Genomic DNA, 23,710 nt, shown 5'->3' with positions numbered 1-23,710 from the left:
AATAACAAATTACCACAAACCTGGTGGCCTGAAACAACACAGATTTGTTATCTTACAGTTCTGGAGGTCAGAAGTCTGAAATGAGCCTACTAGGTGAAGATCAAGGTGTTGGCATGGCTGCATTTCTTCGAGGCTCTGTGGAAGAATCTGTTTACTTGCCTTTTCCAGCTTCTCGAAGTCATTAATGAATGGTGAGTTGAGGCTTCTTCACATCACTCTGATTTCTTCAGTAGTCAGGTCTCCCTCTGCTCTCTTCTATTCCTCTTCCACTTTTGAGGACCCTTGTGATCACACTGGGTCCATCCAGGACATCCGGGATAACCTCCCCATCTGCAAAGTCCTTTTGTTTTGTAAAGTAACAGATTTACATATTCCAGGGATCAGGATGTGGACATCTTTGAGAAGGGTACTATTCTGCTTCACAGTAACGAATTCTGAATTAAAAAGTACTGTGGGCCCAAAACCCTCCACATCTGTGTGAGAGATAGCATCCACAGGCTATTGTTTCTTCCAGCACAGTGTCCAAGAGGGCAGGCTCTGGAGGCCAACTGCCTGGGGTTAATGTGGGCTCAGTCACTTACTAGCTAGTACTAAGCTTTGGTATTCACATCAATAGAGTGAGACTAGTAATGCCACCTGCCTTATAGGATTATTATGAAAATAAGACAAAGCGTATAAAATACTTGGCACAGCGCCTGCCACATAGTAAGTGCTCAGTAAACATGAGCTCTTTTTCATTTTTGGAGACCCTACCTAATGTGCATTAAATTCCTTTGGCCTAAAAAAAAAAAAAAAAAAAATTCCTTTGGCCTAGAGATCCTTGGATCTGCATTTACTGCTCCATCTGATCCCACGACTGCATCTGAATGGCGTATGTGTCTCTGGACCGTCAAGCACATACCAGGTAAGCACTCCCTGTATCTCATTTCCTGAAGCAGAAGCCTCTGTCTGGGAGGGCTGCAGGGTGCAGGCTCAAGTGATTCCACTCTAGGCTGGGTAATACTGGGTTGGCCAGAAAGTCCCTTTGGGTTTTTCTGTAAGATGTTACAGAAAAACGCAAAGGGACTCTCTCTGGCCAACCCAATATGAATAGTGGCTTTCTTGTTCAGGCTCTCATTGCACATCCTTGCAAAGCACCAGAAAGGGCTGTGAGCCTATGGGAAACCATCCCAGGAACCTGCAGGGCCTCTGTACAGACCTAATATGGGCATTCAGGCACTGAGTAGAAGTGCCTACCATATGTGTGCACATAGGAACAGATGCTCTAAACCATGACTGTGGTCTACAAAAAAAATTAGCGTTATTAAGCCCCTACAGACTCAGTGCCTCACTCTGAGATAACTGAAGTGTCTAAGCCATTTGCTAATTAAATCTAAACTAATATATTTCACATAAAATACCTATTGGTATTGGTATACACAATACCAATACATTATATTGGTATAAAGCATTGTTTAGCCCCTTCTGATTGTGTTTATATCTGTATATTAAGCCTCTTTTTGATTTTCATCAGAAGTAACTGATATACTAGTTTTTAAATATCTCATTTAAATTGGTGTTTTTCTCCTCTGCTTTGGCCACTGGCTAACGCCATCCAAATTTTCCCTTTTATTCTAGCAGTTGAGGAGGCACTTGTATGTTCTTACGTGGTAATCTTACCTCTAGTTTTATTTTGTCCTGCTATTCTTTTTCTGTCCTTCATTTGCCCAGATTTCCTCACCTTTTAATTTTTTGTTAAAAATTAATTAATTTATTTTTGGCTGTGTTTGGTCTTCGTTGTGTTGCGCGGGCTTCTCATTGTGGTGGCTTCTCTTGTTGCAGAGCACAGGGTCTAGGCACGTGGCTTCAGTAGTTGCAGCACGTGGACTCAGTCGCTGTGGCTCGCGGGCTCTAGAGCGCAGGCTCAGTAGTTGTGGCGCACGGGCTTAGTTGCTGCGCGGCATGTGGGATCTTCCTGGACCAGGGCTCGAACCCGTGTCCCCTGAATTGGCAGTTGGATTCTTAACCACTGCGCCGCCAGGGAAGCCCCTCACCTTTTAATTTTATCATAATTGTAACATATGTTGTTATAACCCCAAATCCTTTGTGGATCAAGATAGGGAGTAGATTTTAAAGTGTTATTGTAAAAGGACATGCAATTTAGTGATGATCACTGAAGGATTTTCACCACAAGTGACCAATACACCCATTTTTAAATATCTTTATTCACAAACCTGTATATTATCTGTCAGTTCGAATGCCATATGTATGATAAAATAGACGAGAAGTACCATATTTACAATGAAATCATTATTTTATATAGCTGAATCAACTGATAGGCTACCTCCTGCAATAATAACTTAATGGGCCCAATTCTACCTTTTGAATGGACCAATTTTATGGTTCTTCTGGAAAGTTTCGGGCTGGGTATAGTTTCTTGTTGCTTCTTTCTGTGATCCAAGGCTTAAGAGAAAATCCCTGGAAACCAGCAACTGGAACCAAACCTCTCCAGGATTGAGGAGAGACAGGAGTGAGAGAAATGACATCCTGTCACATCTTAAAGTCCCACAACTGCTATGCTTTGCAGGAGGAGGAAAGAATCAGTCCCAAGAATTATACTGAACATTTCTAAATCATCAACATCAAGGATTAATCTCTAAAACAAGTTTGCAGATAGAAGCTATCCAGCTACTCATTAAAAAATGCATATGCAATACAGTCAAGGATGCTGTGCTTACAAAACCACATACATATTATTTATCTCTAATTTTAAAATAATTCATTCCCTTATTGGGTATGCAAGTGAGCAATGGAGAAAGTGGTGCATCTGCAATACCTGAAATTAAAAAAAAAAAAAAAGAAAAGAAAAGAAAATGAAAATAATCACAGGGACAACGATTTGAGTCAGTTTAAAAATGACCGAGATTAGAGGGTGGATCATGGACCCCCATTAAGTGAAGCAGAATATGCAAAACAGGGCATGATGGGATAGCAGACTAGAGCCATGAGAAAGCTCAGGGGCAATTAGTCAGCAAAGAGAGGGTCGAATGTAGTATGTTGTTAATTCTTCTGGCTGATGAAGTGTCCTGACTACTTACCGGCTGGTGCTAAGGATTTCAGTGCTTCCAGAAGATGGGGGCTAGAGAACTTAACTAGGCACCGGAGGGGTTCTTCTCTCTCAGCCAGGATGCCCCCATTTAGGTCACTTTTGAATTTTGTTTCAAGCTGTCAACAGATATATTTTTAAGTGACGATTAAATATATCAGTTGCAATGGCAAAATATAAAGAAATAGGATTATGTATTTCACTAATTCTTGTTATCAAGAAACACAGGGACTAATGGGGGTGGGAACCATTTAATTTGCTAATTGCAAACATTGAGGGCAACCAGTATATCCAACAATATCGCATGCAAAAGGCCAAGCGTGCACAGTGCCTGACACACAGGAGACCTTGCATGTCAGTTCCGCCCTCAGATGCCCTTTACCTGAGCATTAGGTTTGCATTCTTAATGGAAAATGAGCAGTTTTTTGTAATCTGTCATTTCGATGTAAAAATGTCTTGTGTTTTGAGTCACTACCGCAGTTTAACTTCTTATTATAGAAGATTTAGAAAACATACAAAAGCGAGGAGCACAGTGTAATGAGTCCCCATGTGCATATCACCCAGCTGAAACAATGACTTGTCTTGTTCCATCTATTACCCTGCCTTCCGTTCCCTACTGCCCACCCCCACTGGATTATTTCCAAGCAAATCCAAGACACCATAGTATCCCACCTGCAAATATTCCAATGTATCTAAAAGAGTCCTAAAAAGGACTCTTTTTCAAAACTTCACCCCCATAACATTACTACACCTAAAAAAATTAATAACAGTTCCTTCATATCATCAAATATATAAGTACTGTTACTTCAGTAGGTACTTGGCTCTTAGATTCTAACTTCATTTTATTTTTTTTAACTTAAAATGATCCTTAAAATTTAGAGACAGAATGCTGAAATATTTAGAGGGTGAGTAATGTCTGCAGTTAATTCAAATGGTTCAGAATAAAGAAAGAGAAAGAAAGCAGATGTGGCAAAATGTTAACCATTGGTAAATTTTGAAACAAAGGGGAAATGAATGCTCATTGTAATATTCTTGCATGTTTTCTGAAGGTTTGACATTTTTCAAAATAGAAAACGTAGGGAAAAATTAGTAGCAGGTATGAAAAAATGTATGCCTTGACTTATAGAATAGACCCATTCTAAGATGCGTATAAAGAGAAGTTTTGTGGACTAAATCTTATGTATCCTAGATCAGTGGTTCTCTGTGCAGAATCGGCTAGAGGGCTTGTGAACTGTCTGGGACCCACCTCCAGAGTCCGCAATCCAGTAGGACTAGAATGGGGCCAAGAACCTGCCTTTCTTACCCGTATTCCCAGCTGAGGCTGATTCTGCTGGTCCAGGGACCACACTTTGAGAATGACTTTCTTAAGAGTGTGAGCTGTTTAAAAGAAACGGGTTGAAACCTGCCATTCAGGGAGCATAACTTGAAAGGTGTCAGTCAACTTTTCCCACTAAAAACAAATCAAACCAAACAGGCAGTGGGCCTGAGTGAGCAGATCAATGGTAGAGTTAAAGTGTGGTTCGTAGCTGCAGAAGGTTCCTTCTAAGCAGAAAGAATTTTATTGGAAGGTCTGAGGGGAGGAGGGTGTTACGAGTATGAGCATGAGTATTAGATTAGCGTGATCATGATATAAGCCTTGAATTCTTCTAATGGTGGCCATGGGCTTGCCCCGCACCTGGCTTTCCTGGTGGGCAAGCTTCTGTAATGAGCCAGGTTTGCAGGCTGCTGGGTTTTCTCCACGTGATGCCAACTGGGCTTTGTAATGACTTATTTATTCACTCTTTTATTTAATAAGTATTTATGAGCACTGACCATGTGCAAGCATTGTTCTAGGTGTGGGTGGGCTAGAAAGGTATAACCTACCTTTTTTTTTTTTTCTCAAAAATACAGATCACAGCTGGTTATACATAACTGAATTAATATGAAAGGTGAAATGAAAAGGCAAATTCAAAATTTCCAAAGGTCTCCTTTGCAACAGAGGAACTTACTAAATATGATAAAGAAGTCTATTTTAACTCATAAACTTCTTATACAACATTAAAGTGACAAATGAATAAGAGACAGTTTCTTAGATCTGTTTTCCACTTAGTTTTAGTTCTTTTTAAAAAATCTTGATAAGTTGTAGTTAGTTTATAGCAGTGTCCTACCTTATATTGTGCAAATTCTAGTCTTGGTTGTGGATAGTCTCCAAAAATTTCTTGAGTCACTCTCTGGACCCTCTCTTTTTCTGTTTTGTTTTCATGAATGATCCTTGAATCCACTACAGATGGAAGATTTCAAGACAAACAGCTGTTATATATTTAATATTATTATAATAATATATATTTCATCCATAAAGTATCATCCTTTCATTCCTAACCTTTCAACTTGCTTGCATAACTTAAAAATAATGTTTACTGTTTCTTCTCGATTGTAATAATTTCTTATTGTTGAAAAGCTGGAAAGTATAGGCTGGTAAGAGAAAATAAAAATCACCCATAATTCCACCACACAGAGATAAGTACTGTTAACATTTTAATCTATTTGTCTAACCCTTTTTTCAGTGAATAAAAAGATATGTATTTTTTAAACTGGGATTATAAAATACACACAATTTTGTATCCTGCTTTCTTTACTTAACATGACATCAATAGCAGTTCCTATGCCATTGGAAAGTCATAAATATGTTTAGTTCATAATGGCTGTACCATTTCATTTTACTGCCAAATCACTGCCAAGAGAGAGGAACATTTTCATTTTTATAAATCTATATTGTACCCCATCACTTTTCTGAACTTTCTGATCTACATTAGTAGTTTCATACTATATTCTCCTGGGTTTTCTAGGAAAGGACTCATGTCACCTGTGAGTAGCAACAGGGTAACAATTCTGATTACAGGCACACCTCAGAGATAAGCGGGTGCAGTTCTATACCACTGCAATAAAGTGAGTCACATGAATTTTTTGGTTTCCCAGTGCATATAAAAGTTATGTTTATATTGTACTGCAGTCTATTAAGTGTGCAACACTATTATGTCTAAAAGGACAATGTACATACCTTATTTAAAAAGTACTTTATTGCTAAAAAATGCTAACCATCATCTGAGCCCTCAGGGAGTTGTAATCTTTTTGCAGTAGTAACATCAAAGATCACTGATCACAGATCACCGTAACAAATATAATAATAATGAAAAAGTTTGAAATATTGTGAGAATTATGGAAATGTGACACAGAGACGTGAAATGAGCAAATGCTGTTGGAAAAATGGCGCTGAGAGATTTGCTCAACGCAGGGTTGCCACAGACCTTCAATTTGTAAATAATGCAATACCTGTGAGATGCAATAAAGTACTCAGGAAGCATTAAGAGCCTGGGCTCCAGACTCAGATTCGGATTTCACTCCTGGCTTTGCCGATTCCTAGCTATGTGATTTTGCCTCACAAGTTACTAAACCTCTCTGAAACCCAGTTTCCTGATGAAAAGAGCTTGTTCATGGGACTGCTGTGAAGAAATAGGAAATGACTCATATAAACACCTTAGTATGGTGCCTGGCACAGAAGAAATGCTCAACAACTGTTAGTTAATTTTTGTTTTTGTTCTGATTATTATTAGATGCCAGTCTAGTAAATTCTAAAAGAGATTATGGTAGCTTAGCTTCCCCACTTCAACAGAAATGTAATTTTCAATTTTCTGAAAACAGTAAATACTTTTGAATCACATCCTGGTACATAAATGTTTTCCTGGGTGACAGAAATCTGAAAAGGAATGTCCTTGCAAATTTCAGTTTTTATCTTAAAACACACATACTATTTATATCTAGCCCAAGGCTTCTTTCTTGTAGAGGTGTAGTAGAGTTGTGAGTTTCAAAGGTCTAGGAAAAAGAAAAAAGAAAAAAGTGAATGTTTTCCTAATTTTATCACCTTGAAGTATAGATATTAATTGCTTTTAATGCACAAAAATATGGCAAATCTTATCTTTAGTTTTTCCCAACACAAAGATTTGAGGCCATTTGCAGACTGAGTTGAGCATTTCTCCTAGAGCGATGTTGGCAGAGAATGCCAGCAACATGGCTGCTTTATTTGAGGAGCTCTGTACCTTGTTAACGTAAAAAATGGATCTGGAAGAAGTATAGCTGGTGAATGCAAAAGCTAGAGGAATCAGAGGCAGCATTTACAACGTGATGTTTCAGCTTTATATATATGTCTTTATAACTGTAAAAAATTTGCTGAGATTCCTTATCGAAAAATAACTTTCCTATTGTAAGTCTGAACCTCTCAGACCCCTTCGCTTACTTTCCCCACTGAAGCCATTGCTTTTATAATTAAGTGTTTGACAATATGAATTTTCCTAGAAATGCAACTGTCATAGGAGAACCATTGATAGCAATTTGGTAGGAGGGTGGTAGGTAAGAGGGAGGGGCTGCTGTGGGAGAAAATCATTATCTAACTTCTTAACGTTAGATTTTTTCCTTAAAGAGTAGCTTGCAGAGAGCCATCACTTCTTTCTACTTAGAACAGATGAAAATACATAAGTATAACATACCTAAGGGCTCAAAGATATACACAGAGCCTTAACAATCCTATAGGAATGTGAACATCTGAGCACACAGATGCCATGCAGAGGAAAAAAAAAAACAAAAAAAACCACCCCTGAGCCTGGGAGCAAGGCCAGATCCGTTCTTATCATCAAAGGGGAACAATGTGTTCAAATAATTTTGACAAATAAATTGTGGGACTTAATAAACCAATGCCTTCTCCTTTACTTCCAACTCCTGTATCACCTGCTTGACTGATGGGACAAAAAATTCTGCTTCTCTCTTGCAGAACAGAATAATATAATCAGCTTCAAAAGACAGTGTCGAGTTACTCTGAAGAGAAAATAAATTCTGATTGGAATAGATGATTTGGAAACGGGGACCTATAACATAGACCCCAATGACTAATGGGCAGTATAAAATACAACGCAACTATAAAAAGATGAGAGAGAAATTATATTGTTTCCTTTCATATTAACTGAAAACTTTCTGCACTTCAGGGATATCTGACGTGATCTCCTATCGCTGGAGGTAGACTTTCCCACCTGCTCAGCTTCTAAATTATGTGTGAAAGAGAAAATGGAGACTTCACTTTAAATAGAGTCACTGATGGGCTCACCTGATTATACTGTTTAAAAACAATAGCCTTAAGAGAGTCCAGATACCGGCTTCTGAGGTCCATTTTCACAATCTGATGGTGTTTGCTAGCAACTGTCAGTGCCTTGAAGTGAAAATTAGCAAGACTATTAGCATTACTGTGTCTATCTCTGTATTTACAATACTTGTTCAGGAAAAAATCCAGAACAATTAAATCTCATGGCCTGTTACTCAGCTTGAAAAACAAAAACAGGGGCTAATGGCATTAAGATTCTCACAAATGTAAGGTCTTTTGTAATACCATTTTTAGAAAAGTGATCCTGTTTATTTTTTTTATTAAAAAAAATTTTATTTTTTAATTCTTGGCCGCACCAAGCAGCATGTGGGATCTTAGTTCCCCAGCCAGGGATCAAATCCGTGCCCCCTGCAGTGGAAGCACAACTCTTAACCACTGGACTGCCAGGGAAATCCCAAAGTGATCCTGTTTAAAGTTAGGAATTATAATAAATGAAATTCAGAGTTAAGAATAAACAGTGAATACTCAAATGTTACCGTTTTTGATTACTAGTCATTAATACTACGATACTGCCATACAAAAATGCAAATATGTATGTACGCTCTAGGACAAATTTTGAAGAAAAAAGTGCAAATTAAATGCAACTTATAAAAGCTTCCCATCGTCTGGGGAAACAAGTTGGAAGACTGAAACAGAATTAATAGAATAAGGTATTTACCTGGAACTAGAGGGTAGAAATAAGTTTGCCTTAAGATACACATTAGAAAAGAACATTAGTTTTTGGGGTGATGTTTAAACTAGGTGGGACAGGGTGGACTCACCTGGCTGTCAGTGGATGGAAAACCACCATTTATTATGGAGGAAGAGACTCCAAATGTAAAGGAGACTTAAGTGTTAGAAAGAAATAGAAGTGAGCAGCAGTAGCAATCTTTCTGCCATTTCAGTAGACACCAAAGGAATTTAAATGACAAGTCCGCCTGCCTGGAGGACTTGGTGTTCTACTTGGCACTAGAGATGATGCAGCCAGGATGGCAGAGCTGCTTATCTACAATCAGCTCTGGAACCAACTGAAGCACCATTGTAGTTGTGAATGTTAAGACGGTGGAAGCAGCAGCAGTTGCCAGGCTAATTTAGGGATGGCTTATTTGGGGGAAGATGCTAGGAAGCCTGTGACACCAAAGGCAGAACCATAAACAGAAGCAGGCTCTGACCAGAGGACCATCTGCTGTTAAAGCACGCTTCTTGTGTACGCAATGTGGGGAAAATGGTTACAAATGAAAATAATGCTCATTAATAAGTAAACGATGAGGTCATGAAAAAGTAGTGAGGTACATTCATATGTAACCTCATTGAAATGTTCTGTTAAGTTAGAAAAAGCAAATTACAGACCCTATGTACCAGTGTGGTTTTTGTAATAAAACATCTTCTGAAAGGAAATAGCAGAACTGTTAAAAGCAGTTATTTTGGGTGAATGGGATTGCGCAGAAGGGTATGGAGTCTTAAAAGACTGTTCAGAGACTTCTATGTTGGTTGGATTTTTACCTTGATTGTGTACTACTTCTCAATTATAAGACAGTAATGAAGAGTTCTAAACCAACGCTTATGCTGTCCTCACTTGTAGAATAATAACGTTTTCTGCTTCTTATTTTAGGAGATAAAGAATTACAGGTGGTATTTTCTTTTTTGGCTGCGCCGTGCAGCATACTGGATCTTAGTTCCCTGACCACGGACTGAACCTGTGCCCCATGCAGTGGAAGCGCGGAGACTTAACCACTGGACCGCCAGGGAAGTCCCCCTACAGGTCGCATTTTATATCAAATGATATTGAGCAGTTTAAACCTACACGGACCTGAGATAAGGATAATACAGCATTATAGCTTATAGTAATTGGTTCCATACCTGACCCAGAAGGGGTAGATTGCTTTTCAGTTGGGAGGAAGAAGTGAAGGCATATGGTGTTTGGGAATAATACACCACGTAAGCAGGTTTGTACTGGTTTGGCTTTCTATACTGTGTTCCCCAGGCAATTCGAATCCATACTGCATTCTCCTCAGCATCTCTGAAGCTGACTGTCACCTTATTTAAAAAAAAACAAAAGATGTAAGTTTCCTAATTAAAGTCTCATGTGGCACCAACAACAGGTGCTTCTTAGGGGTGAAGGATGTTATTATAATCTTGCACACTGGCTGAGGTCTGGCAGTCTTTTCTCCTACTTTATTTTTTGGCCATGCTGTGAGGCATGCAGGATCTTAGTTCCCCAGCCAGGGATTGAAGCCATGCCCCCTGCAGTGGAAGCATGGAGTTTTAACCCCTGGACCATCAGGGAAGTCCCTCTCCTACTCTTCATTACAGTGTTTTGGGAAATCTTTGGGAAAGTATTTTGTGGTCGTTTTGTAAAGATACATTCGTGCCTTGCAAAGTCTTTTGGAAGGAAAAAATTTTAAATCCTACAAGCAGGATATGACATCAGAAATTTTCAAATATTTCTTGGGCTTTGTCCTGAAAAACTGTAAGAGTTTATGAAGCAAAGCAGCCTCACAAATGAGATATCTTATAAGGAAGCATTTTTAGCATTGAACACAGACCTAGCATGCACTGTAAAGTTTAATAGTAAGATTTCTATGTAGCAATGGGCTTAAAAAAATACTAATCCTAATGCTTTTACGCATTTAGCTCAGGTGCTAAAAATTACCCCAAAGCAAAGTTACATAGCGAGAATATAAGAAATTCTACATGGTTTCCATTTCATGGATAAAATATAGACCTTTCTAAACTTTTAAATATGATTGCCAGTTTCTATGGAATTAATAGCTCACTCCTAGATTATTAGCCCCCCTTGCAGCTCAGACCCTGGAGATACTTGAGACAGGCACACTTGGCTTGCCCACATCCCTGGTTTTTTTTTTTTTTTTTCCTGGCTGTGCTGTGCAGCTTGTGGGATCTTAGTTCCCTGACCAGGGATTGAACCCGGGCCCTTGGCAGTGAGAGCGTGGAATTCTAACCACTGGACCACCAGGGAATCCCCTGCCCACATCTCTTTATTTCCTCCCTCTTGTATCTTATTCCTGGTGATCACATGGCTGCTGACATTAGCAAAGAAGGCAGTCACAGTTGTCCCTAAGGATTCTGGATGATTGGTTCCAGGAACCCTCTCAGATACCCCTCTCAGGATACCAAAATCCGAGGATGCTCAAGTCTCATATAAAATGGTGTAGTAATTGCAAATAACCTGTGAGATTCTCCCACATACTTTAAATCATTTCCATGTTACTTATAATACCTAATAGAAAGTAAATGCTATGTAAATAATCATAAGTACAACATGAATGCTATGTAAACAGTTGCTGACCCAAAGCAAATTCAAGTTTTGCTTTTTGGAACTTTCTAGAATTTTTTTTCCCGAATATTTTCAATTTGTGGTTGGTTGAATCCATGGATGTTGAACCCATGTATATGGAGGGCCGACTGTATTTTGACTCTGCCCACTCTTTATCTGGTTGCTTCCCCAAATTTCCTCAGTGTATCAGACAAGGAACCCAAGACAAGGGGCATGGAGGGTACAGAGCAGTCTGACCTTCCCCTAGATGAACAGCACAACCCTCGGCCCCAACAGGCATGCAGTGGACCTCTGCCAGCTTGAATGGAAGAGGACAGGATCTTATTCTGAATAGCCTCTTTGCATCACATTACAAAAGAAAATAAGTGTGTAAAGTCAACATTGAGTGTAGTGTACGGAGGGCACATTTTCGCTAGGAGAAAATTGGTAGCATTCAACGGAGTCAGGTAGTCTCTAGTCTAGAATGAGGATAACTTAAGTGAGGGCTCATGAAGGGACTTAAAGAGGTCTGTGACCTCCTGAATTGGATGCACCATTGGATGGACATGTCTAAAGGTGTGCTTTTCTAGAGAGGTGCTGTGCGACTTATCAAAATGTTCATAAGGGTCTATAGTCCAAAAAAAGGTTAAAAATCAGTAGGCTAAGAGGAAAGGGCGTCCACAGAGTCAGTGTAATCCTGGTCCGGCTGGCCGATGCTCCATCTCACATTCTTAAAGTAAAGAAGATACTCAGATACTTGTAGAGGCAGGGCCCAAATATAGATATTTATTATTTTCCCAAGAAACTACCTCAATGGATATCCTCCTGCAATACCTGGGATAAAGCGTTTCACAGAGGAGAGCTCAGATTAATATTGCTCAAGCTTAAACGAGTGCAGCCAAGGGACTTCCCTGGTGGTCCAGTGGTTAAAACTCCGTGCTTCCAATGTGGGGGGCGCGGGTTTGATCCCTGGTCAGGGAACTAAGATCCTACATGCCATGTGGAACAGGCAAAAAATTTAAAAAGAAAAAAATTTAAGATGACATAAACGAGTGTGGCCAAGGGTCCTAAATGGTTTGGCGAAACTGGGACTGTTCTCTTGGCCAGGGTATCCTCCACTAGCCATCAACTGTCAGTAACTGGCCAAGGCCCACAAGCTACTGAACATACGTATGTTTGGCGTCAGAATCAAATGAAGCTTACAATACAAAGAATCACCACATATTTAACACATTAACATACTTAACACAGACCATCATTATTATACTACATGATACAGGCATAGAAAGGGACAAAAAATGTGCTACCTTACGATTGAAGCAGTTTTTAGTTTGTCTCTTCTTTGTAAGTTTTTCCAAGAACTTTGTATTTTGAAGAGTTTTACCTGGTATGATGTGCAGTTAATCTCTCTCTCTCTCTCTCTCACACACACACACACATGCACACACACACACACTCACTCACTCACTCTCCACCCATCACTCCGCAGTTAGGCTCCCTGTGTCCTTTCATATCAGCTTCTCTCCCCCATTGGTTCAGGGCAGGAGTTCTTTACCTGAAGTCCATGGTTAGAATTCAGGGCATCTGTGGACTTGATCGGGGAAAAATTTCATCTTTATTTGTACTAATTTCTAACTGAAATTTAGCATCTCCTTCAACTGGAAAGTAGGCATCAAAACAGTGGAATTTTAAGACCCGTTACTTTGTTGTCCATAGAAATCCCAAATACTCTTATCATATTATAATTGTTGCACATGCCTCAAAAATATCATTTACACCTATTAGTACTTTGAAACTAGTTGCTTTTAGACCCATCATGAGATTATTTATTGTGTTAATAAAGAAGCACATGCATTACTTATCACAATTTGCCATTTTAATACCTTAACTGTATTTTTAATACCATTTGTTTCCCCTGTGAGTCTATGGATTTTATTTTATAGCATTTAAATACACTCTTCTGAGAAGTGGTCCATAAGCTTCACTAATAGCCAAAGGGTCCTTGGCACAAAAGGGTTAAGGTGCCTGTCCTAGAGCAGCAGGTGAGTCACTCTTCACTCCTGGGCACCAGGAGGTGCTATTTGTCATGACGTCACCATCATCAGCCTTTGGGAAAGCGGAGTTATCCAGCCACTAGTTAAGTTATGTGGAGGAGGGTGAAGATAAGCCGGGAGTCCTCAGTCAGCTGAGGAAAGGGCTGAGGACACGTGGGCCAGCTCGGAGTAGAGAGACGGGGAGACAGAGAAGACACACGGCCTTTACCTGCTTATCCTCATCTAAAACCTGCAGTATACAAAGCACGTCACTCTCTAGCTGGCCTTTCAAGCAGGACAGATATGATCAGTAAAAAAGCTCCTTTGTCCCCCCAGCCTCCCCCGCTAGTGTGCCTGAAATTCATTCAGGAGGCAAAAGCTTTTGGTAGTGATAAGAAAAGAGAAATCTAACAACTGAAATACATGGGCATCAAAGTGGGAGGAAATGTGAGTGTTTCAGACTCTTTTCTCCATGCCTGGTGAGGGCAGTGGCCTGGGGTTAAAAGAACAGAAGTTCCTGGTGCCTAAAACAGGGACAGGAAAGACCATCAAGTGAGAAGGTGCTGGGAGGGAAGATGCAGATAAACTCTGAACTGGACCAGAGAGAGAGAGAGAGAGAGATACGAGTGTTTCTCAAGATGAGTTAGCCAGTCATGTTCAGCTTCACAAGAAGGCTGCTTCCAAAAGGGTCCAAACCACATATCCACAACACTTGTGGAGGGCTGGCCAGGGGTCATGTGGTAATGAGGCTCTTTGTTTAAAAAAAAAAAGCAGGTGCATGTGCCACAGCCACAGTCCAGACAGGACTCTCCTGTAATGTCTGCAAAGTTCATAATTTCATGGTAAGAAGAGTTTTCAAATAATATAATCCAAAATAAGAACTTAGGAGCAAGGTAAAAAAAAGTGCTTGCTTATTCACAGAATTAAAAAAAAAAGGAGACATACCTTCTCTTGGTTCACAATTTTCTTTGAATTAATTTATAAATTAAATGCAGGGAATTCCCTGGTGGTCCAGTGGTTAGGACTCTGCGCTCTCACTGCTGAGGTCCTGGGTTCAGTCGCTGGTCAGGCCGCTAAGATTCTATAAGCCGTGTGGCACAGTCAAAAAATAAATAAATGCACCCCTACTCAAATGGCTGAAGATTTTGTTTTGTTCTGTAAACCTGAGAAAATGTTTCTAAGATTCATCTGGAGAAACAGGACATTTTTGACAAAGGAGAGTAATTGGGGATAGGGGCCGGGTTGACTTGTCTTAAGGGTTATTGAAATGTTTTAAAAAATACAGCGATTAAAGGAATGGGGAGTTTGCTCCAGGCAAGTGGCCCTCCTGATACCAAATCCAGAAGCAGGCAGAGCAGCCTACATGGTAACTGGCAGGACCGCTCTGAGTGGTCTCCCTGCAGGGGCAGAGCCGGTCCTGGAGGAACAGACCAGAGTAGGTGCTGCCTGCAGGCAGCTGCTCTCACTCAGGCTAAGGCCCTGCTCCTGCTGGAGGAAAGTGAAGGGGGTGGTGAGGAGGGGCCAGTGAGATTGCTTCCACGTGTGGGACACATCCGGAGCAAGAAGAAATATTTCCCTCCAAGAGTCTTGTGGCAGAAAGAACAGAGCTTGAGGATGAGCCTAGGGAAAGGATGTACTTTTACTGAGACCTGAGCACACTTATAAGCAGTAGAGTAGGAATCAGAAGAGGCAAGAGATTAAGGATGCAAGAGAACAGAGGAAAATAAAGCAGGTATGTTGGATGAGGACATAGGAGATGGATTCACAGCACACACAGAGGGTCATTATAAGAAAGGAGATGAGGGAATATGTTCAGTGACAGGTGGGTAAGTAGAAAGCAGGACCAGTTAGAGACAGGATGAGGTAAGGGGATGGAGAGGCAGGTCAAGGAGTTTATCAGAGAAGAGGGAACACCACTATGCCAGAGAGGACGGGCAGTGCACAGCGAATGGGACAGGGTTTGGCATGTCTTTATATGCAAGGACTAAGGCAGAGTAAGGTGGAAAGGGAATGAAGGAGGGGAGGCTGTTAAAAAGTGACCACCTCAGGACCTACTGCATATCACAGGGAACTTGGCTCAACAGTCTGTAATAACCTAAATGGGAAAAGAATTTGAAAAAGAATGGATACTTGTATGGGTATAACTGAATCACTTTCCTGTATGCCTGTAACACATCACTGCTAATCAACTATACTCCAATATAAAAAAAAAAAAAAAAAAGCAATCATCTCAACCTAGGATAAGATGTTGAGGTGGTACCTGTGGAAACGGACTGGCAGCTGAGGACTCTTCTGTGCTCTCGAGCTACCCTAACGTTGTGACCACGAGCCACCTAGGGCCATTTAACTAAAATTCATTACAGTTAAACACGACGAACATTTTAGTTTCTCAGTCACACCAGCCACATGTGGCTGCTAGCTGGGTCTTGGACGGTGCTGATCTAGAACAGTTCCATCGTTGTACAGTCCTACTGGGCAGTGCTGCTCTTGAGAAACAAGCAGTGCCCCTGAATTGAGAGGTAAGGGGAGAGGAAAGTTTTTACACCGAGTAGAGTTTGTCTTTGATATGGAATAGAACAGTATGGAATATTACTAACTGAAATTCTTACAAATTGAAAAAAAGAATGTAGTAGCGAATTTTAAGTGCACAGATGCCATGAAATTGAATTTTATGGAAATTCAGATAAATTTTATTCTTACATTTTTTAATGCTCTCTTAAGAATTTTCTTGAATGAACTTTTGAATTGTTCCATATCAAAAAGGTCAGTGTCTTCACCTGTCAAAATGAAAAGAAAAATCAAGAAGAATCAAGGGAGCTACAGTGTCTTCAATACATTTACAAAGATCCTGAAGATAAGCATTTGGTGTAACCTCAAAGAGCAGTAATGATCAAATCACACAAACGCTGCTGGTACCCCTGACAGAGCATCACCAGATATATTTCTCATTTTTCTATACATGAGTAATAATCACCGCATTTGGAAAGAAAAGAGACTTAAGAGGAACAAACTGCTACTCATTTTTAAATTGCCAAAACATCAAATACAAGTGTTCAGTTAAAAATGGAAAACATTACCTGGTCCTTTACTCATCTGAAAAACATCCCAAACTTTCTGATGCCGATGAAATTGAGTATCTGAGACAGGGAGGAAGAGCTTATTACTATCATATCAAGAGAACTTTCGAGTAACTATCATATCAGAGAACTTTCAACTTATAAATACATATTTTTAATAATGTGAAAGTGGAGAAAATTAACAGTAATTTACAAATTAAGTTATACAGATCTTTATTCAAAATATAAATTTTAAATGGATTAAATTTACTCCAGACAAATAAAACAAGTCATAAAGAATTACTCAACATAGTAGAGATTTAGCATTTATTCTTAGACCATTTATTCTGTCCACACAGGTCTACTCCACAGACTGCTGCATCTATGCGGCAAGCCAGGGATGATGTGCTCCTGGAACTGGTGTTTCTATCGGCTTTCCTTAGTCTGGAGCACTCTTCTCCTAGCTCGTTGCACATCTCATTCTGGTCTCTACTAAAATGCCACAGTGTAGAATGGCCTACCCTGAACACCCTACCAAAATCGACCCCCCATCCCGCCCTGCTTTAGTTTCCATCATAGTACTTACCATTACCTGACATTACAGCATACATTTAGATGTTCATTTTTACACTGCTTGTACCTGTGGGATATTGGACTGAGTCTTGTTCACTGCTGTAGTCCCAGCATCTAGCCACTGGCTGGCATTAAACATATATTTGATGAATGAATGAATGAATGTATGATATAGAAGACACCCTCTAGGAGTTACAAACTTAAGAGTATCTTGGAGTAAAAATGGGCCTAGGAAGTTACTGAGTTCAGTCGCAACACATTGTCATCCTGGCTTTACTCTATCCCTGCGCTGACCTCGGTCTGCATCCCTGTGTCTTTGGACCTAGGACCAAGGTGCTCTGCACCCCATAAGAGGGGCTGTTGGCCCCAATACTCAAGGGCACCAACCTGCTGTGCCTTTGTCTTAGTACTTTTCTTGTCCTGTGTCTTTTGTTTTTTCTTTTTTTGGTGCCTTGGCATCCTTGTCTCCCCATCCCACCCCATTTATGGCGATGGCCTGACAATTCTTGATTATCCAGTTCTGTCCAAAACAGGTGTAATCAGGTATAATGTGATGCCTGCCCTGAAAGATAGCATCCAAAGGGTTTTGTTTCTTTCCGGTATTTTCTTCCTTGGTTCTCTGTTTCAGAGTTCAGATGGCCTGCTAAATGATCTTTGAATAAGGTTGCTGTCGTAATAATGGAGATTAAAAACTTTTTGTCGTTAGTGATTCTTTTAAACACCGTGTAGAAGTTCATGATAAATGGCAAGGACTTAAATACAAATGCAGATATTTCCTCAAATAGAACACATGCTAGACTAATCCATGATATTTGTGACAACCTTGGTCCACCTCTAGTGTCTCCTATCTTAGCCGGGGGCCCAATTTCCTTCTAGTTGCACATGCAGACCCCAGAGCCATGTGTGCCTCTCCCACTTAGTGCCCCCATGACCACTCTATGTGCAAGTACGGTCACTGTTAATCCTTACGTTCCTTACAGGCTGCACTGTAATTAGAACACATTCGCAGACATGTGCTTTCAAATTCTGTTAATAATAATACAAAGCCTAACAACCACTAACTGTGCTTATTGTATGCCAGTTACTGTGCTAAGGGCTTTTCAAGTCTTGTCTTATTTAACCCTCATAACAATCCTGTGAAGTAGAAGCTGTTATTATGTCCATTTTACTTAGGAAAAGTCTGAGGCTTAAAAAAAGGTCGTGTGACTTGGCAAAGGACACAAGACTGGTAAGTGACAGAGCTGAAATATGAAACCAGGTCAACTTGACTCTAGAATCTGAGCCGTTACATACAAAACTGCCTCTCTGATGAAACTGGACTGGTTAAGCGTAAATACAAATCACCAAAACTTACAAATGATGTCCAAAAGGGCTGCATCATTGAGACTTGCACGATTCTCCTGAAAGAGAATATACCATTTTTAGTAATCGTGGTGATAGGTGTGGTTCTACCCCATCTACAGCACATTTTAGGATTGCTTAGAGCAGATGAGGGCCCTCTCAGTACCTTACTGACAACCTGTCTCCCATCTATGCTCTTCTGTTAAGTAACACATACACCTTCTGATTCGTGTCTCATTACAGGTTCTCACAACTGTTCTCCCCCGATCTAATCCTCATTTATCACTTTTAACTTTTTTTTTTTTTTTTTAATCTATGGTATCCGTCTAGATTTCCTCTATCCCAGGTTTTCTCAACCAGGTGCTAGTGACATTTTGAGTCAGATAAATCTGTGTTGTAGAAGCTGTCCTAGGATGTAAAGGAACATTCCTGGCCTCTACCCACTGGAAGCCAGCAGCACCCCAATCCCACAGTTTTGACACCCAAAAACATCTCCAGACATTGTGTCCTCTGGGAGACAAAATCATCCCAGCTGAGAACCACTGCTCTATACACACACATTTATATGTTTGCATATTATATAGTTTCTTTCAGTGTTACACAGAAAGATCTAGTTTATTCTTTTTAATGGTTAAGGAATATTTTATGTGGACATATTATTTATCTAATCTCCTAAGTATAGTTGTTTCCAATTTTTTGTGTGTAAACAATGCTAGTTAACATCTTTATATATAGATATTTACATATCTATAACTAGGTATATAAATGTTTATCAATTATGATATTACATATACCTCCTTTTTAAAATTATGTTTTCCATATATGTAAATTTCAAAGTGGAATTGCTGGGTCATAAAGTATATTTATTTAAAAATGAATGAGGAGGAGCTTTCCTGGTGGCGCAGTGGTTAAGAATCCACCTGCCAATGCAGGGGACACGGGTTCGAGCCCTGGTCCGGGAGGATCCCACATGCCGTGGAGCAACTAAGCCCGTGCGCCACAACCACTGAGCCTGCGTTCTAGAGTCCGTGCTCCGCAACAAGAGAAGCCACCGCACTGAGAAGCCTGTGCACCGCAATGAAGGGTAGCCCTCGCTCGCCGCAACTAGAGAAAGCCCGCGCACAGCAACGAAGACCCAACGCAGACAAAAGTAAATTAAAAAAAAAATTAGTTCCTTTTCCGCTATCGTGGTACGTAGCCCTCCTAACTTCACAGCCTAGCAGCTACCTTACATCTCTTTCGGACTAAAGAAAGGAAAGAAAAAAACCAAAGGGTAGCATCATGTTCAAGGTTAATCATTTTGAACACTGTTACCTCACAAAGCAGAACCAAGTCCTGAACAAGAGATTCCTTTCTTTGCCGGAAGTTTACAGTCTGCAGTTGATTTTCAGACAAAAAATTCCAGGTTTTTAGTATTGTCATCATTTCAGTCAATGGGATTTTCAAGATGGTCCTCCTGAAAAACTCGGAAACAGTTTCATCCATCTCTTTGGCACTTTCGTAAAGACAAAACCAAAAACAGCACGATAAAGTATTAACCAAACACAAAAGTGTAACTTAGTGAATTTTCAGCATGATATTTTTAGCCAGAATTTTGATTTGTAGGTCAAGTACCCAAATGTTTACCATTTTTCAGGCGCTCTGCGAACAGTGTTCCAACAGGAGGATTAAACTATTTTCTCCTTAAGTGTACATTTAAATATGTTTTAGAGTTTTTAAAAATTAGTGCTCTCCCTCCTTTCCTGGCTAGAGTGTTTTGATCTTTTGATGGCAATGACATGTGAATCATTCACTCATTTACTGATTCATGTATCAAATTATTGAGCACCTGTGTGTGCCAGGCACTTTTCTAGGCACTGGGGATAGATACAGCTTTAACCAAAAAGACAAAAATCCCTGCCAATATGGAGCGTCCTTTCTAGTTGGGAGAGACAGGCAACAGGAAAATCACAAAAAATGTTAAAAGTGATAAGTGCTGAGGAGAAAACGGAGCGGTGTTAGGAAGCAGTGAAAGTGGAGCAGGCTGGCAATGGGTGGTGGGGATGGAGAGCAGGCCTCAGAGAGAAGGTGACATTTGAGCCAATCCTTGGGGGAGGGAGAGTGAGCCATGGGGCTAGCTGGTGGAGAAGCTTTCCAGGCAGATGGAACAGCAAGTGCAAAAGCCTCGGGGTCTTCAAGGGACAGGGAGAAGGAGGCCTCCAGAGAGGTCAGAGTGGTGAGTGAAAAGGCACAGAGGAGGAGGTGAGGTCAGAGATCATGAAGGGCTGCGTTTATGACTAGAGGCAGAAGTCTGTCAATCTCACCTGCTTCCACCACGACTATGGGATTTCCAAGGGCAAATAGAGGAGATTCCCCTAAAAGAATCCTGGCTGCGACGTATTTCTACCATTTAAGTGTTGAACACGGCATACATTTTATTACCATCACCCACTTCTGAAAATATATGGTTAGTTGAATATATTGCGTTGCCCAAAAAGTTCGTGCGGGTTTTTCTGTAACATCTTATGGCAAAACTCGCACGAACTTTTTGGCCAACCCAATACTTTGAAAAGATACTAAAAACAATAGTTAAAAATAAAGAGGAATGATTAGTTCTTTAGAGAGAAAAATAATTGAATTAAGAATGTGGGAGCAGCATGAGGATCATGAAAATTGAGCCTGACTCATTTCCTTGTCCATATGCAGGACCCACCTGCCTTAATGTCAGGACTGAAATCCTCACCATGGTCCACAAGGCCCTGCGTTGTCTGGTTCCTGCCTTCCTGTCATCTACCACTCTCTCCTTGGCTTTCTGAGCTCCAGCTACACTGCCCTTCTAGTTTCTCTATTACAAGAGGATCCCTTCAGCTAAGGGCCATTGCATCTGCGGTGACCCCTGCTTAGAAGGTTCTTCTGCACATATTCACATGACTCTTGTAATTCAGGTCTCAGCCATGCTTCTTCACAGAGAGACTTACCCTGACCACCCAATCTAGTTATTTCCCCACCTTGTCTTTACAGAACTATCTGAAATTATCCTGCTTATTGCTTTATTGCATTAAATATTTGATTAAGCTTCACTAGGGCAGGAACTATGTTTGTCTTATTCATAGCTGCATTCCTAGAATCTAGAACAGTGTCAGCCCAAGAACTGTCTAGTGGAAATACTTGTGGAATGAAGTCTTAGAGACTCTCCTGAAGCAGCCGTGTCTGAGGAGGTAAACAACCTGGGAAGGATTAGGGTCCAACAGTCGGTGACAATATCAAGCCAACGTCTCCCATCAAAAACACTGGAGATGGTGGTTGTTAAAATGCAGATTCCTGGGCTCCAACGATTTAAACTGGGGGTGGGGTGGGGGACCGAGAAGGGCTTGAGATTTTTGCATTTTAAGACTAAGAGTCTTAATTCCCGCTAAACTTTGGGAATGCCATTCTAAAGAATTCTGGTAGAAAGAGTCCACAGAATCTCATCAATAAAGTTGGAAAACCCTTGAATAAACTCTTCTGATTCCCTGTGATTAGCTAACTTCTTTCTACATCTGAGCGCTTAGCACAGTGCTTGGCTTGGTGCTCGAGATATAACAGCTGAATGAACGCATGACAAAAAAGGTCCCTTTTAAGTAACTTTCCTGGAAATCTGCACAGCCTAAGAGCTGCCACAAGGAGCAGCAGGAGTAATGCGAGAGGCTGCAAAGACTAAAAAGGACGGACGCCAAGGTTAACCAAAAACAAGAACACTCAACTCTGGGGAAAGCAGCAACCCAGGGCTGGGATAGTTTAGCCGGTGACAGCTCGGCACGGCTCCAGCGTGACGCAGGCCCTACGTGAGGCCCCGCCCCACCACGGGCGGATGTGACGTCACGGCCCAGCGTCATCGCCCTCCTCACCTCAGCCTCAACTGTAGTCCCCAGCCTCCGGCCCGAGAGCAAGGGCCAATCCCACACCTTGGGACTTGCGGCAGTCGCGAAAGAGTCGCCTCAGAGGCGTGGGACGTGGCTTCTTCAAGGCTTCCGCCACGCTCGGGGGCCCGATGCCATGCCGCCAGGGGTCCTCTTACCGTACCACATCGCCGGCCGGCTCTCTCCTCATCAGCTGTTCCCGCCTGCTGCACCTTCAAAGCCACCAATTGCAGTTCCCGCCGCCCTGGAGCCCCGCCCGGCGGAGCCAAAACTTTGGACTGTACCCTCGGCACAGGGGACCGTGTGGGGAGAGCGACGGAAGTGAAACTCTCCGAGTCCCCGCCTCACTCTTCTTAGCAGAGAATATTGTTTGAATGCTTTAATCCCAGCCACGAAGTCTGGCTCGTCGGTTCGACTTAAAGTTCAGGCTCTACCGCGCCTTCGCGGACTCGCTCGCTCTCCCCCTACAGCGCCAGAAAATGGGCCTGTCCAGGCCGGATGGCGCATGCGCATCGGGCGGCGAGCGGTGGGGGCTGGCCTCGCGGGGTCAGGCGTGGAGGGCGCGGAACCTTCGCCACCCGGAGCTGTTCGGGTTCCGGCGCCCTGGCCGCCGGCTTTTGGGTGCAGAGTCTTCGCCGGTGAATACCGCTTCCGCTCTCCGGGTGTGGCCGCCAGTCGGGTGAGTCTCGGGGGTCCGGGCCGTTCCGAGGAGCGCTCTCTTCGTGGCCGAGGTGTGAGGGGAGGCCGCGGGACACTCACCTGTCCCCCCTCAGGTCCCAAACTCGCGCGCCCCGCTGTGTGCCATCCTGCCGGGACTTCGCGCCCGCCTGGGGGGTTGGGACCACTGCGCTGGGTGTTGCCGGGGCGTTGGAGTCGTCCTGAGCTCCCCGCCCTCGGGCATTCTCTGGGACGCGCGCTGGTAGTTGAGAGCCGGCTTCGGTGTAGACCTTCACTGCCTGCGGGAATCGGCCCCGCCGCCGCTCTCGAGCCTGTGACCTTGGGCGAGCTCCTCCTCACCCCGAGCGTCAGCCTCCTCGCCTGTGAAGTGGGTATAACCCAGCGCCTCGGTTGTGAGAAGGGAAGCCCTGAGCACCGTGTCTGACGCGGTGAGCGCTCAGTACGTTGTGTGATGATTACTGTTACTGGGTATCCAGGCGTTTAGGATTTGCTTGTGGTAGGTGGGAGCCTGTTAGGGCGCATCTCAGCTTCAGAGAAAGTTCCCACGAATCCGTCTTGCGTTGCGAGAATCCAGTGAGATCACCCTCAGTACGCTTTTAAAGGAAAGTGACATTCAAATCTCGTT

General features: G+C 41.9%; 2 protein-coding genes across 10 annotated transcripts in view; one reads left to right on the top strand and one right to left on the bottom strand.

The window, feature by feature from the left end:
* Nucleotides 1-23,710, top strand: part of CMC2 (C-X9-C motif containing 2) — a 47,024-nt gene that overhangs the window by 1,611 nt on the left and 21,703 nt on the right. For 4 of the 6 annotated variants that reach the window (XR_016391033.1, XR_016391034.1, XR_016391035.1 and 1 more), the window contains exons 2-3: nucleotides 59-191; nucleotides 815-904. Coding sequence is in view for 2 of the 6 variants with exons in the window: in XM_022583115.3 (XP_022438823.1) it covers nucleotides 185-191; nucleotides 815-904 (97 nt within the window). In the remaining 4 variants the exon portion in view is untranslated. Of the gene's footprint in view, nucleotides 1-58; nucleotides 192-814; nucleotides 905-21,878; nucleotides 23,087-23,710 lie in introns of those variants that run through there. The other 2 variants (XM_022583118.3, XM_022583119.3) reach the window with 2 other exon arrangements.
* CENPN (centromere protein N) lies at nucleotides 2,198-22,648 on the bottom strand. Of its 4 annotated transcripts, none has more exons than XM_022583108.3 (11): nucleotides 22,566-22,648; nucleotides 19,844-20,024; nucleotides 18,543-18,588; nucleotides 16,637-16,696; nucleotides 16,260-16,336; nucleotides 10,110-10,286; nucleotides 8,217-8,318; nucleotides 6,871-6,934; nucleotides 5,233-5,345; nucleotides 3,078-3,204; nucleotides 2,198-2,815 (listed from the first exon to the last, which is right to left on the bottom strand). In XM_022583108.3, exons 1-11 carry the CDS (start codon nucleotides 22,595-22,597, stop codon nucleotides 2,733-2,735), a joined length of 1,062 nt encoding a protein of 353 aa, XP_022438816.1. In that variant the 5' UTR covers nucleotides 22,598-22,648; the 3' UTR covers nucleotides 2,198-2,732. The 4 variants fall into 4 exon arrangements, with proteins under 4 accessions (XP_022438816.1, XP_089759462.1, XP_022438820.1 ...); XM_089903336.1 differs by having other exon boundaries at nucleotides 22,571-22,590; XM_022583110.3 differs by having other exon boundaries at nucleotides 2,199-2,815; nucleotides 22,396-22,597.

This window comes from Delphinapterus leucas, chromosome 20 (assembly GCF_059928025.1).
Source record: "Delphinapterus leucas isolate spDelLeu-1000000601 "Yukka" chromosome 20, BTC_Dleu_Yukka2, whole genome shotgun sequence".
NCBI classification, from domain to species: domain Eukaryota; kingdom Metazoa; phylum Chordata; class Mammalia; order Artiodactyla; family Monodontidae; genus Delphinapterus; species Delphinapterus leucas.
Note: the sequence above shows the minus strand (reverse complement) of the source record. Positions and strands in the feature narration are given on the sequence as shown.